Source organism: Oryctolagus cuniculus, chromosome 1 (genome assembly GCF_964237555.1).
Source record: "Oryctolagus cuniculus chromosome 1, mOryCun1.1, whole genome shotgun sequence".
NCBI lineage: Eukaryota > Metazoa > Chordata > Mammalia > Lagomorpha > Leporidae > Oryctolagus > Oryctolagus cuniculus.
The window spans coordinates 1162799-1175610 of NC_091432.1; the positions used below are offsets into that span (position 1 = coordinate 1162799).

The 12812-nt window shown below is 72.0% G+C and overlaps 1 protein-coding gene and 1 long non-coding RNA gene across 3 annotated transcripts in view; one reads left to right on the forward strand and one right to left on the reverse strand.

Annotated features, from left to right (window-relative positions):
• CD81 (CD81 molecule) overlaps positions 1–12528 on the reverse strand; it is a 12894-nt gene extending 366 nt beyond the window's left edge. The window contains exons 1-7 of one of the 2 annotated variants that reach the window (XM_070063573.1): positions 12236–12528; positions 4531–4645; positions 2512–2609; positions 1925–1999; positions 1075–1179; positions 869–970; positions 47–133 (exon numbers count right to left, since the gene is read on the reverse strand). In XM_070063573.1, the coding sequence (XP_069919674.1) occupies positions 47–133; positions 869–970; positions 1075–1179; positions 1925–1999; positions 2512–2609; positions 4531–4645; positions 12236–12301 (648 nt within the window). In that variant the 5' untranslated portion in view covers positions 12302–12528. Of the gene's footprint in view, positions 1–46; positions 134–868; positions 971–1074; positions 1180–1924; positions 2000–2511; positions 2610–4530; positions 4646–10756; positions 11017–12235 lie in introns of those variants that run through there. The other variant, XM_070063566.1, reaches the window with a different exon arrangement.
• On the forward strand, positions 1179–2409 carry LOC138846803 (uncharacterized). The gene is made up of 2 exons (XR_011384335.1): positions 1179–1751; positions 1864–2409. It is a non-coding gene; the product is annotated as an uncharacterized lncRNA (long non-coding RNA).
• Positions 12529–12812: the final 284 nt, after the last annotated feature.

Here is a 12812-nt window from a genome sequence, read left to right on the forward strand (position 1 = left end):
GGCGGGGCGGGGCGGCCCCCCCCCCCCCGCCCGCCTGCCCGCTCACCATGATCACGGCCACCACGATGGCCGCGATGCCGATGAGGTACAGCTTCCCCGAGAACAGCTCGTCAATCTTCTGGTGGCAGTCCTCCTGCGGGGAGGGCAACCTCAGCTCCCACCTGCCCTGGCGGCACCCCGGAGGGCCCAGCTAGGCGGCCTCTGCCCACGCGGGGGAGGCGACCTCAGCTCCCACCCGAGGGCCCAGCTAGGCGGCCTCTGCCCACGCAGGGGAGGGCCCAGCTAGGTGGCCTCTGCCCACGCGGGGGAGGGCGACCTCAGCTCCCACCTGCCCTGGTGGCGCCCCCGAGGGCCCAGCTAGGGGGCCTCTGCCCACGCGGGGGAGGGCGACCTCAGCTCCCACCTGCCCTGGCGGCGCCCCCGAGGGCCCAGCTAGGCGGCCTCTGCCCACGCGGGGGAGGGTCCAGCTAGGGGGCCTCTGCCCACGTGGGGGAGGGGTGACCTCAGCTCCCACCTGAGGGCCTAGCTAGGGGGCCTCTGCCCACGCGGGGGAGAGCGACCTCAGCTCCGACCCGAGGGCTCAGCTAGGGGGCCTCTGCCCACGTGGGGGAGGGCGACCTCAGCTCCCACCCCAGGGCCCAGTTAGGCGGCCTCTGCCCACGCGGGGGAGGTGACCTCAGCTCCCACCCCAGGGCCCAGTTAGGCGGCCTCTGCCCACGCAGGGGAGGGCGACCTCAGCTCCCACCCCAGGGCCCAGCTAGGCGGCCGCTGCGCACGCGGGGGAGGCGACCTCAGCTGGGGCCGACATCCTGCCCCGCCCCTCCGGGCCCAGGAGCCCCCCCCCCCCCCCCCCCCCCGCCGCGGGCACCTTGAAGAAGTTGCTGATGAAGTTGCTGCCCGAGGGACACAGGTTGTTCTTGAGCACCGAGGTGGTGAGCGCCGTCAGCGAGTTGGAGCCGCAGCAGTTGAGCTGTGGAGACGGAGGGCGGGGCCGCGGTCAGGCCTGGGCGGCCGGGTGGGGGCTCCCCAGGCTCCCACCCCGCCCCCGGGTCCCCGCGCCCTGCTGGGCCGCACCGTCTCGTGGAAGGTCTTCACCACGGCCTTGGCATTGTTGGCGTCGTCGTCCATCACGGCCTGCTGCAGCGCCTGGTCGTAGAACTGCTTCACGTCCTTGGCGATCTGGGGAGGGGTGGGGCCGCGTGCCGTGAGGACCCCTGGTGTCCGCTGCTCCCGAAGCCCCCTCCCCAGCCCCGCGGGCCCCCGGAGCACCCAGGCAGGGGTTGCTGGCAGCTGTGAGGACCCCAGGTGCCCACTGCCCCCGAAGCCCCCTCACCAGCCCCGCGGGCCCCAGCAGCACCCATGGAGGGGCCACCAGGCCTGAGGACCCCCGGCGCCCGCTGCTCCCGAAGCCCCCTCCCCAGCCCTGAGGACCCCAGGTGCCCACTGCTCCCAAAGCCCCCTCCCCAGCCCTGAGGACCCCAGGTGCCCACTGCCCCCGAAGCCCCCTCCCCAGCCCCGCGGGCCCCAGCAGCACTCAGGGAGGGGCCGCCAGGCCTGAGGACCCCCGGCGCCCGCTGCTCCCAAAGCCCCCTCCCCAGCCCTGAGGACCCCAGGTGCCCACTGCTCCCAAAGCCCCCTCCCCAGCCCTGAGGACCCCAGGTGCCCACTGCTCCCAAAGCCCCCTCCCCAGCCCTGAGGACCCCAGGTGCCCACTGCTCCCAAAGCCCCCTCCCCAGCCCTGAGGACCCCAGGTGCCCACTGCTCCCGAAGCCCCCTCCCTAGCCCCGCGGGCCCCAGTAGCACTCAGGCAGGGGCCGCTGGGGGCTGTGAGGACCCCAGGGGGCAGCGGTGCTGCACGCTGAGGTGCCCACTGCTCCCGAAGCCCCCTCCCCAGCCCCGTGGGCCCCAGCAGCACCAGGCCCACCTGGTCCTTGTTGACAAAGCCCCAGATGCCGGCGGCCACCTCACAGGCAAACAGGATGACGAGGCAGGTGAAGAACTGGGAGCAGAGAAGGGGTGGGGGGTCAGGCTGGGTAGGACTCAGGCCAGCATGGGCACCCCCACAGGACACTTGCCCAGTGACCAGCAGGCCTGTGTGTGGGGGGAGCTGGCGGGGTCCACCGATGGCGGCCCCTGAAGGAGGTGCTAGGATCCCCAGGCCTGGGTGCCTGCCCCCACTCCACCCCCCGACGCTGACTCAACTCCCCCTCCCCCAGCTCCCCAGGGGCTGCGGCGGGAGGAGGGGGTCCCTCATGGTGTGCCTGGGTTTCCCACCCCTGCCCGCGCGCTGGCCAGGCCCCAGCCTCCCACCAGCTGGGGATCCCCAGGCGGGGCCCCGTTAGGCTGGTGACACCTCTGGGAAGGACGAAAAACGCCCTTTGGAAGTCAGGATCCAGGCGTTGACGGGGTCGGCCACAGCGGGACCAGCGTGGAACCAGACACGCCTGGGGGCGGTGCCGAGGGCCGGCGCCACCCGAGGGCCTGGCTCAGCGCCCCCGCTCCCAGCCTCACCGTCCCCAGCAGGCACTGCGACTCCTGGATGGCCCCGTAGCAGCCCAGGAAGCCGACGAACATCATCACGGCGCCCACGGCGATGAGGATGTAGATGCCTGTGGGGGCACAGGGCGCTGGGTGAGCACACGGGGGTGGGGGCAGGGGGCCTCCGTGGGCCCAGCACCACCCGCGGGTGCTCACAGACCCCAGCACCTGTGTGGGGAGGGGGCGGTGAGGCAGAGGTGCCGCCGCCGATGTCCGCCCCCCCCACATAACACCGCAGGGCAGCCGTCCTGGCTCTGGGGTGGGCACAGGAGCAGGGGCTGCACTGGGCGGGGCAGGGGTGGAACTGGCCCCCGAGGCCCCGGGCCCGAGGGTGGGAGCCCGCTGGACGGGATGGGCAGGCCCGCAGACAGCGCCAGGCAGTTGGGGCTGAAGGGCGGGGCCAGCAGGCGCCATCCTGGCCCCGGGCCCTTGGGAAAGGCCCAGCACCCAGCCATCCCCGGTCACCACGGCAACGCAGCTGGGCAGCCCCAGCCTCCTTGCAGAGCCAGGCCCCACGCCAGGCTGAGACAGCCCAGAGCTGCTGGCTGTCCCCCCCCGCTCGGCCACAGGACACCCCTGGCAGGCACTGGCCATGGGGACCTCTTACCAGGGTGCACGGAGTCCTTGGGCCTTGCCACCCCCACCCTTGAGATGGGGCAGGGCCCACGCTGGGTTAGGTCCAGGGAGGTGACTTGGGGTGGGAAGCGTCTCTCGGCGAGAGGACCCAGTGTGGGGAATGGGAGCTGCAGGCCCAGGGCCGCCCACTGCCCCTCCAAGGCCCAAACCCCAGGCCTGAGGTGGCCATGGCTGGAGCCTCCTGCCTGTGAGCGTCCCCACAGACAGGCGGTCCAGCACCCAGGGCTGGTACCCCAGCACCCAGGAAGCCAAAGCCCAGGGGAGGCAGGCGGGTGGCCCGGGCTAGGGCCTGATGCAGCCCAGGGACAGCCCCCAGCTTCCAAGGCCAGCCTGACCCTGCCCCACGAGCCCTCTCCGAAGTACCACTGCCTAGCAGGTCCTGTCGCCCACTCACTCCAGGGCCATGGAAAGAGGCAGGGCTGTGCCTGGCCCAGGGCACACCTGGGGGTAACCAGCTTGGACAGGGGTGGCCCTGGGGCCTCCCTGAGCCCCAGAGACCCCTGATGTCTGGGGAGGGGCCTCACAGGAGAGCGGACACTGCCCGGCCCACGGACAGAGCTGACTGGTCTACTTCCGAGGGGGCCCGGCCCTCGCACCCAGCCTGAGTCCAGCAGCCATGCCCCACCCCACCCCTTTCTCCTGACTCAGCGCCCTGGGCGAGGGCTAGAACGGGACCCTCCCCAGGAATGGCTGGGCCCAGCTCGCTGTCCAACCCACACACAGGAAGGCCGAGGCCCAGGCCGAGGCTGTGGGCAGGGTGTGGAGGGGGCCAGAAACGGGCACCCCACCCCGTGACCAGCGCTCTCAGCCTCCCTGGGCCCACACCCCTTCCTGGCACGGCACAGGAGGGAGGCCCAGACCGGGAGCCCTGAACCCCTGGAGCCCCCCTCAGCACCCGCGTATTTGGGGGCAGCAGAGGGGCAGGCCCAGGGCCATCCTTTAAAGGAGAAGCATCTCAACCAGGCTCCAGCGCGGGGCTGTGCCAGACCCCGCCCCCTCCCTCACCCCCCCTGCTGGGGCGGCCAGGCCCCCACAGCCTGCCTTATTAGGGCAGCAAGGTGCAGCGGCCTGCCCCGGCTCCATCCCGGCCTCAGCTGCTCCGGCCCAGGCATCCAGCCCCACCCTCCACGAAGCGTCCCGTAGAATTCCCATGATAAAATGAGCGAGGGCTTGGCACAGCTGATCCAGGCTCGGCCGGCGGCGGCAGCTCGGCCCCCAGGGTGGCCTGTGGGTCCCCGCAAGCCACAGGCCCATCTTAGTCCTGGCTGGCTGCCTCTGCCCAGTGCCAGGCCCCGCCTGCCCCAGGAAGCCCTCCCTGACCACCTGCCCGTGGCCACCTCAGCCCAGAGCACTCACCCACGTAGAAGGTGTTGGGTGCAGGCCTGTCTCCTAGCTCCAGGTAGAGGAGGTTGGTGGTCTGGGGGTCGTGGCGGAGCCACAGGGCCACGCCCAGGATCACACCTCCAGCCAGCTGGGGACAGAAGAGGCAGTGTCAGGTGCAGCTAGGGCCCCATGGGGCTTCCCGGGCCGGCATCTCTTCTGGGGACAGACCCTCCCTCACTTGGCGGTCGGTCCTGGGGTGGGGTGGGAGGGGAGGGCAGAGCCGCCCCTCCCTGGAAGAGCCGCCTTGGTGCCCCTGGGACCTCCCACCAGCACCCCTGCGACTCCAAGGTCGCCAGCACAGGTGTGTGCGTTTGAGACAAAGGACTCTGAGCCTAAGCGGGGACGTCCTCCTACTCGGGGTTGGCTGGGCGTCTGCCTGCTCGTTTGCCCCAGGCCCCCTCCCGAGGGGGGCCTCACCCACTGCTGTCTTGAGCCCCTGCGCAGCTGGGAACCCCTGAGATGCGGACCCCGAGTCTCTGTTGCAGGAGAGGGCCCGGCATGCGGTTTGTGGGGCAAATCCCGGCAGCTGCCAGGGAGGAAGGAAGGAAGTGGTGCTGTGGGCCGCGGCGAGAGGCGCTTGGTGGGCAGAAAGGCGCTCGGAGCCAGGTGGCGGCCGCGCGGTGGCCCAGGGCCCCTCCCAGGACAGGTGGCCAGCTGCAGGTCGCCCTCCCTGGGCAGGCCTGCCTCCACCACACGCTCCCCGGAAATACCCGGGACCCCGAGTCCCACGGCCTGCACCCTCGCCACTGCTTTCCCACACAGCCAGGCCCCTCCAGATCCCCTCTGCGTCCCCCCCCCCCCCCCACCGCTGCACAGGCCACGGCAAGCCTGGAAGAGACTGTCAGTCCAGGGCCCCGCCCACAGCAGGAGGTCAGGCTCTGGCACAGGGAGCCCACTGCCAGCGCCCACAGGCCTTGCCAAAGCCCTGAGGGCTTCCCGCAAGAGAAGGCAGGGACTGTGCAGGGAGGGGAGTCTCCCCCCCAGGAGGGACGGGCTCTCTGTGGCCGGCCGTCACAGGTGCCCCAGGGAGGCCCCACACCCACGCCTCGGCGGCTGCTGATGGCAGAAAGGAAACTAGAAGCCGAGACCACCACCTTGCCGGCCCAGCTCTGGCTCTGTGCCCCCGATGGGGGGTGGGCGTCGGGGGCTGCGGGAGGGGGTCTCACTGCCACAAGGACCACGAACGGCGCGTGCCCCGGAGCCCCTCAGCCCGGCAGCGGGGGTGGGACAGGAGCCTACCTCCCCCCGGGGCCCTCGATGGAGCCGGGTCCCCAGCCAGCAGCCGGGGCGCCGTCAGGGCCCCCAAGGACCCGCAGGGCTCCTGCTGGCCGACCTGCCCACGGCAAGGCCCAGGGAGCCAGGGCCCTGAGCTTCCAGAATCCTGAAGCAGACAGGTGGAGGGTGTGGGGGAGGCAGCGGGGAGCGTGGGGCCCCGGCCTGGCGCTCGGCGGGGAAGTGTCACTCAGGTCTCCTCGGCTGCGCGGTTTCCGTTTTGAACTCCTGACCCCGAGGTCACTCTGAGAGCCGTCCCAGGACATGGGGCGAGCCCCCGCCCCGTCCTCTCCCTCTGTGGCCAGAGCCTGCCTCAGCGGCTTGTGCTGTGAGGTCCTGGCAGGTTGTCCCAGGGTCCTCACCGGGAGAGCCAGGCCGTGGGCAGAGCCTGGCTCTGTGCCACCCAGCCCAGGGACCCTCACTAGTCTGCGACCTGGCACAGGCTGGGGAGCTGGTCCTGCCCAAGGTGGATGCGCCGGCTAGGGTGGGCCGGGGTGGGCCGTGAAATCCAACTGCAGGTGGGACTCGGAATTCGACAGCTGCACAGCGCGTGGCACCACCACCGGAGACGCCAGCATCCCAGATGGGCGCCGGTTCAGGTCCTGGCTGCCCCACTTCCGATCCAGCTCGCTGCTAACAGGCCTGGGAAAGCACCGTGGGATGGCCCTGCACCCACGTGGGAGACCTGGAAGAAGCTCCTGGCTCCTGGCTTCAGCCTGGCCCAGCCCTGGCCATTGTGGCCGTCTGGGGAGGAAACCAGCGGGTGGGAGATCTCGCTGTCTCTCGCTCGCTCTCTGTAACTCTTTCAAATAAATATTTTTTTAAAAATGGGTAATTAAATATCCAAAGGGCCCTTAGCAGAAAAGAGGCCCCCAGCCCCTGTCCCAACAGAAACGGGGAGCAAGTGCCACTCAACGGGCGCCCAGGCAGGGGTCGCTGGTCTCCCTGCCCCAGGTCGCAGGCAGGGCGGGGAGGGGAGGTGGCCTCCGGGCAGGAGCCCCGGGCCCTGTGCCCACCGTGGGGAGGGCAGAGGGCAGGCCAGCGAGGAGGGCTCTGGCACTCAGAGTCAGACACAGCACCAGGACGGACAGGCCTCACAGGGGCCAGGCAGATGCCACGGGGCGGACGGCTGACCTCCCGGACGCCCCACCCGGGGGGCAGCTCCGAGGCACAGGACGGAGCACTCAGCTGGAGCAGCAGGGAGCAGAGGCAGCTCTGGACGAGAGCCGGTGTTCCCTGGCTGGGGAGACCCGCGCTGGCCACTGGGCCCAGCTGCCCGGGGCCAGGAACGCAAATGTGAAATGCACCTGGCAACTCGGGGTGGAGCCTGGGGGACCCTGGGGGCCGTCCCACAGCGGACACCCACATGGACCGGTGCGGGCCAGCCTCGGGACGGAGACACCGAGGGGAGGGTGGGCGGGCCAGGCTGGACACTCACAGGGCAGTGCGATGCAGACCTGCCAGCCCCGTGACGGGCAGAGACTCACCGTCCCGGACGGGGCGGGCGGCCAGGGGCCTGGACGCGCTGGGAGGGCGCCGTGCTCTCCTGGTGGCGGCTACTGTGCCACAACTCACCAAGCCGAGCACTTTCGATGCCCGCATCCTCAACAGGAGGTTTTAAAAACCCCCACACCCAAATTCCCGGCTCCCCCCGCCTCCGGTGGCCAGCAGCCCACACCCAGGGACGCTCAAGGCCAGGCCATGGGTCAACATGTGGGATGCTGGCTCGAGAACGCCCCATGCTGGACACCACGATGAGAGGGCACTGGACAGAGACCGCGGGGGAGGGAGGCCCGGGCCCCCTCCGCCACGGCCTTCAACGCCCCCGTGCCGGGGGTCTGTGCACCACGGGCTCCGTCCACTCCTCTGCCACGGGGCAGCACCCACCGAGAGGCTCCCGCACCCCGGGGTACTGCCCGGAGGGGGCGGCGCAGGGCTCGGGCGGAGGTGGGCGGGGAGCAGCCCGCGGTCTGCAGCAACTTTGGTTTCTGTTTCTTCCTCCTCCTGCCTCCCTCCGCCCCGAGAACTAATAACTAACAGAGCCAACGACACGGGGCTGCCAAGTGCGCCAGTTCCCAGAAGCAGCCGAAAGGCAGTATGGGGCGCGGGCGCTGCCCAGGCGGGCTTCCCGCCCTCTGCCAGACCCTGGCCGGCGGCGGGGCTGTGCCCTCTGGCTCCCAGGTCACCCCAAGTGCTGCCGACACAGCCTGCTGGGCAGCACCAGCCCCCCTGGGTAGCTGGAGCCCTGCCCCGTGCACTGGTCTTGGGGAGAGGCCACGGGCTGGGGGGCCACATGTGCTGGGACACAGAAATGCAGGCCGGCTGGGTGACGGGGCGGGGCCGGGGGGCCAGCGAGACCCGGGGTGGGGGCCGTGAGGCTCCCCGGAGGGAGGCCAGCCTGTGCTTGCAGCCTGGGTCCTGGGCATGGAAGCGGGGACAGGGTCAGGCAGGGTCCTGCGGGGCGGGGAGGGGGCACGGAGGGAAGGGGCGCTCGGTCCTCACCTTGGCCAGGAAGCGGAGGCGCCGCTTGGGGCCCTGGGCCTCAGGAAGCCGCCTGTCCCAGCATCTAAAAATAGGTCCAGGGCGAGGCCGTGGACCCCAGACCCCGAGGGCAGGCGGCCCGTTCCCCGCAGGACAGCTGCTGCTGGCCCAGGCCAGCGTCCAGCTCCCCCTGCAGGGAAGGGGGGGTCGCGGGTAGCCAGGACCCTGACAGTTGTGTTTCGGGCAGGATGGGCAGGGTCCCACGGGTGAGAATGGGAGGTTGGGCCCTCGGAGGGCGGTGGGAGGGGTCCCAGGGCAGGTGGGGTGTCACCAGCCAGGAGAGCCCCCAGAGTTGTTCCCACCTGCCCCAGCAGAGCCTCCCCACCCCAGCTGGCCCTGGAGACCCCAGGCAGAGGACGGGGGCTGCCAGAGTCCCGGGGCGCCTGCAGGCCGTGGCAGTAGGGCGGGTGAGGAAGGGGCTCTGGTCCCAGCCCTGCCCCCTCGTGGGCAGCTGGAGGCTGAGGGGCCGGCCGCCTGGCACGAGGCGGGCAGCCGTGAGCCGCCAACATCTCCCGGGCACAGAGGGAGGCCTGTTGCGTGCTGCTGAGGTCACGCCAGGCGTGCGGTGGGGGTGCAGCCCGTGCTGCTCGAACCACTGCCCCTCGCAAGTCCAGGGCCCGGGACCCAGCACTGCAGCCAGGCACCCCCACCCCGCCACGTGCTGGGCACCCCACAGCTCAGCTACAGCGCCCAGACACAGGGGCTCCCGGGCGCCAACTCTGAGTGCCCCCAGCCCCACAGCCGTCCCAGCCACCCCCATGGCCACAACACTGGCAGCCAGTGGAGGCCGCCCGAGGCCCGGGCCGGACGTCCCACTGCCCACTGGATGCCCCAGGGGGAGAGTTCTGACTGGGCCGGGCAGTACCGAGGATGTGCACGGTGCTGGGGGTGCCCGGGAAACCACACAGATTTTTGGAAGGCACCCTGGGTCACACCACATCCCACTGGACAGGTGTGGGCCTCGGAGGGTGCGTTCCGGGCGAGCCCAGTTCTGGGGGCAGAAGAGGTGGGTGTCCGGGGCTGAAGATCACCCGGTCCTCACCGCTCACTGGCCGGGGCACAGGGGTCAGGGCCGGAGCAAGGGCCACCTGCCTGCCCCCACCCAGGGTCCTCCCCGAATCAGCCGCTTGGGCGAGGGCGCCCCTCCCACGGTGCCTGGACTCTATGCCTTATTGATTTCACCACCAAAGCTCTCCCCTGGGATGGCGTTTCGGAGCAGAAACGGGGCTGGGGTCTGCCCAGCGACCCGCACACGGTGGCAAAGCCAGGAGAAGGCCCAGCAGGCTCAGCAAAGCATGAGGGCAGGGCTCTGGGCCACCTGCCGTGGTACCCAGGGCCCTGCCGCCCTCCCCGGCTGAGGACCCAACGCAGGCGCAACCATGCACTCTCTCCTCTGCAGGCCGGGCCGAATGGCTGTCTCCCCGGCGTGGGGTCGGTGTGGGGGCACTGGGGGAGTCCAGTCGCCCCCGTGCCGAGTCCCCCCGACACAGCCTGCTGGGGTCGCCGTCCGAGGCAGGGAGCAGATGCGCTGGCGGGGTGACGGACGGTCACGTGCCATCTGGCAGAAGTAAATCGAGCGCCTGTTCCCAGGGCTTCATCTGCCACTGGAAGGCAGCCACCGGCTGTACCTCTCAGGACACCTGGCCACCGTCACACCTGCCGTGCAGGCCAGCTCTACGCACCCCTGCCCCATCCCAGGAGCTCCGGGACCCAGCCCAAGGGCATCCGCACGGTGCTCTCTGCTCGGGCCGCCGGGGAGCCCACGACCTCGCTGGCCAGGACGCCTCACTGCACATGGCCAGCGATGGGAGGAAGACGAGCACCTGTGGGACACCTTCCTCCCCGGGGCTGCCAGGCTCCCACGGCTGCCTCCCCCCTCGAGGCGGCTCCTGAAATGGGACTTTTAAAAAGTGCCCCACGCAGGGGCCGGCACCTGGCACAAGGCTGACAATGCCGCCCGGGGCGCCCGCAGCCCATGTGGGAGCCCTGGGTTGAGAGCCGGCTCCAGCTGCCTGCCGAGCTGCACCCTGGGAGGGCAGCAGGTGCGGGGCCCTGGACTGGGCTTCCCCAGCTTCAGCCTGGCGTGACCCCTGCAGGCGTCTGAGGAGCGAATCAGAGGACGGGCGTCTCTCTCTGCCTCTTTGACTTCCCAATAAACATCTTACAAAGCGCCCATCCAGACGTGCAGTGCCCACCTGTCCCGCCACACCCCCGCAAGCCCCCAGGGCCCTCCATCCACAACAGGCCCCGTGGGGCGGGCACCCCCGCGCCCAGGCATTTCCTCCTGGGCCAGGCCCGGCCCGGCTCTCCTTGGCCGAGCTTCACGGCGGCTGCCATGCCCAGCCTCCTTTTCCGGAGCCGTCCCTGCGCCAAGCCCCTCACTCACACGAGCAGCCTGCCAGCCACCAGGAAGTCCACGAAGACCCCGCTCAGAGGGGGCTCTGCAGTGCAGGGAGCCGGGTGGGGGCCCCGGGGACAGGCCGGTGGGGGCCCCCGGGACAGGCCGGGCGGGAGGGGCCTCGGAACCAGCGCCCCGGGGGGTGTGCTCCAGCCTCCACCAACCGGGAAGCGGCCCAGCTCCCTGGGGGGCGCGCCCCCGGAGATCTCCCAGCTGCTGGCACTGCTGCACAGCCCAAGGCACAAACATCTCCAGGAGGAGGCCCCGCCCCCATCCCGTCACCCCCCTCCCCGGGCCAGCAGAGGGACGCCCCCTGTGCCCGTCACCTCCTACGCGTCTGGGCCCTGGCAGGCAAACACTGACCCACACAGATGCCACCTCCTCTTTGGCCAAGGCCCCAGGGCCAGGCTGGGCCGGCCAGATGGCCTCACCGCCACCCCACGCGGGAGCGCAGTGTCCCCGGAGCCGGCAGCCCTGTCTCTGTTCTCCCTGCCCGAGGTCCTCGCTGGCCCGGCAGCTGTCCAGATGCGAAGCAGATGTCCCGGGGCCCGCGCTAAAAGTTGACCCTCCTGCCTCAACTTGGGGAGTGCGGAGCCTGCCAGGACGGCGCCCAGTGCCCTGCAGGAAGGGCCAGACCCGGGGGGCAGGGGCAGGGGCAGGGGCAGGGGCCGGCCGTCTGGCCCCCCCCCACCGCGCTCGGCCTCTCCACCCCCCACCCCCAATTCCAGGGCCGACAGGAAATGGAAACAAAAGGCGAAAACATCACGGGCCGCCTCCCCGGCAGCCAAGAAAGTTCCCCCAGGACCAGCCCGCGCCGACCCCTCCCTGCAGAGCGGGGAGCCCCAGCCCGCACCCGTGCCGCCCTCCGCCCCAACGCGGGCCCTCCCCGCCCCGAGCGTCCACAGCCCCCCGGGGCCAGGCGGGACCGGACGCGCAGCGCCAGCGAAGAGGGGCGCTGGGCCCCCAGGAACCCCGGTGCGCTGCCCCCAGGGACCAGAGGGCGACTTGCCCTCAGGGCGCGGCGCGGAAGAAGGGCCCCAGGCGCCGGCCCAGAGCGTGCGCCCCCTCCCCTCGCGGCCCATTCCGGGGCGGTGGCCCCGATGAGCTCATGGGGGCGGGGCAAGCCCCTCCGCCCGCGCCACGCCGGGTGGTCCCGGGCACTGCGGCTGGGGACGCGGCTCCGGGCCACGCGCGCCGACCTGTCCCGGGCACAGAGCGGACAGAGCCCCGCGCCCCCTACCCAGACGCTCCGCCGGGCCGCGGGGCTGGGCCCCGACACGCAGAGGTCCCCGCCGCCGGGCCCGCCGCCAGGGGCTTCGGCGGCCCTGGACGCCCCCCACCCGCGCCCGGAGCCCACAGGTGGCTCCGCAACTCGACGGCCGCCCGCGCCCCCTCCGCGGGGCCTAGCGCGCGGCCTGCGCGCCTGCCCTCGGCGGGCCGCGCCCCGCCCCCCGCCCCGCTGCTCACCCAGAAGACGAAATTGAAGACGAACAGCAGGTACTTGATGCACTTGGTGCAGCCTTCCACCCCCATGGCGGCGCGGGCGGCGGGCGGCCTGCGGGCGCGGGCCGGGCCTGGGCGGCGGGCGGGCCGGGGCGCGGGGCCGGGCCGGGCGCGGGGCCTGGAGGGCGGCGGGGGCCGGCGAGCCCCGGGCTCGGAGCGCGGCGAGCGGGACGCGCGGGGCGCGGGGCGCGGGAGGCCTGGCCGGTAGCACGGAGGGGTCGCCGCCGCCGCCGCCGCCGCTGTGCGCGCTCGCTCTCTGGCCGGGCGCGCGCCCCCTCCGCGCCGCTTATAGGACAGCGCGGCCCCGCCCCCGGCCCGGCCCCGCCCCCGGCGCCCGGAGCCCCGGCCGCGGGACAGAGCCGGGTGGGAGAGGGGGCGGGGTGAGGGTGGGAGGAGGGCGCTGCGGCTTCCTGGGTCCGGTCACCCGAGACCGTCGCGTCCCCAGCCGCTGGCCGGGCGAGTGTCCCCCGAGCGTGGGCATGCAGCACGTGTCTGGGAGCAAGACCTCCCCTTCCCCCTGCTCAGGCGCCTGTCGTAATCC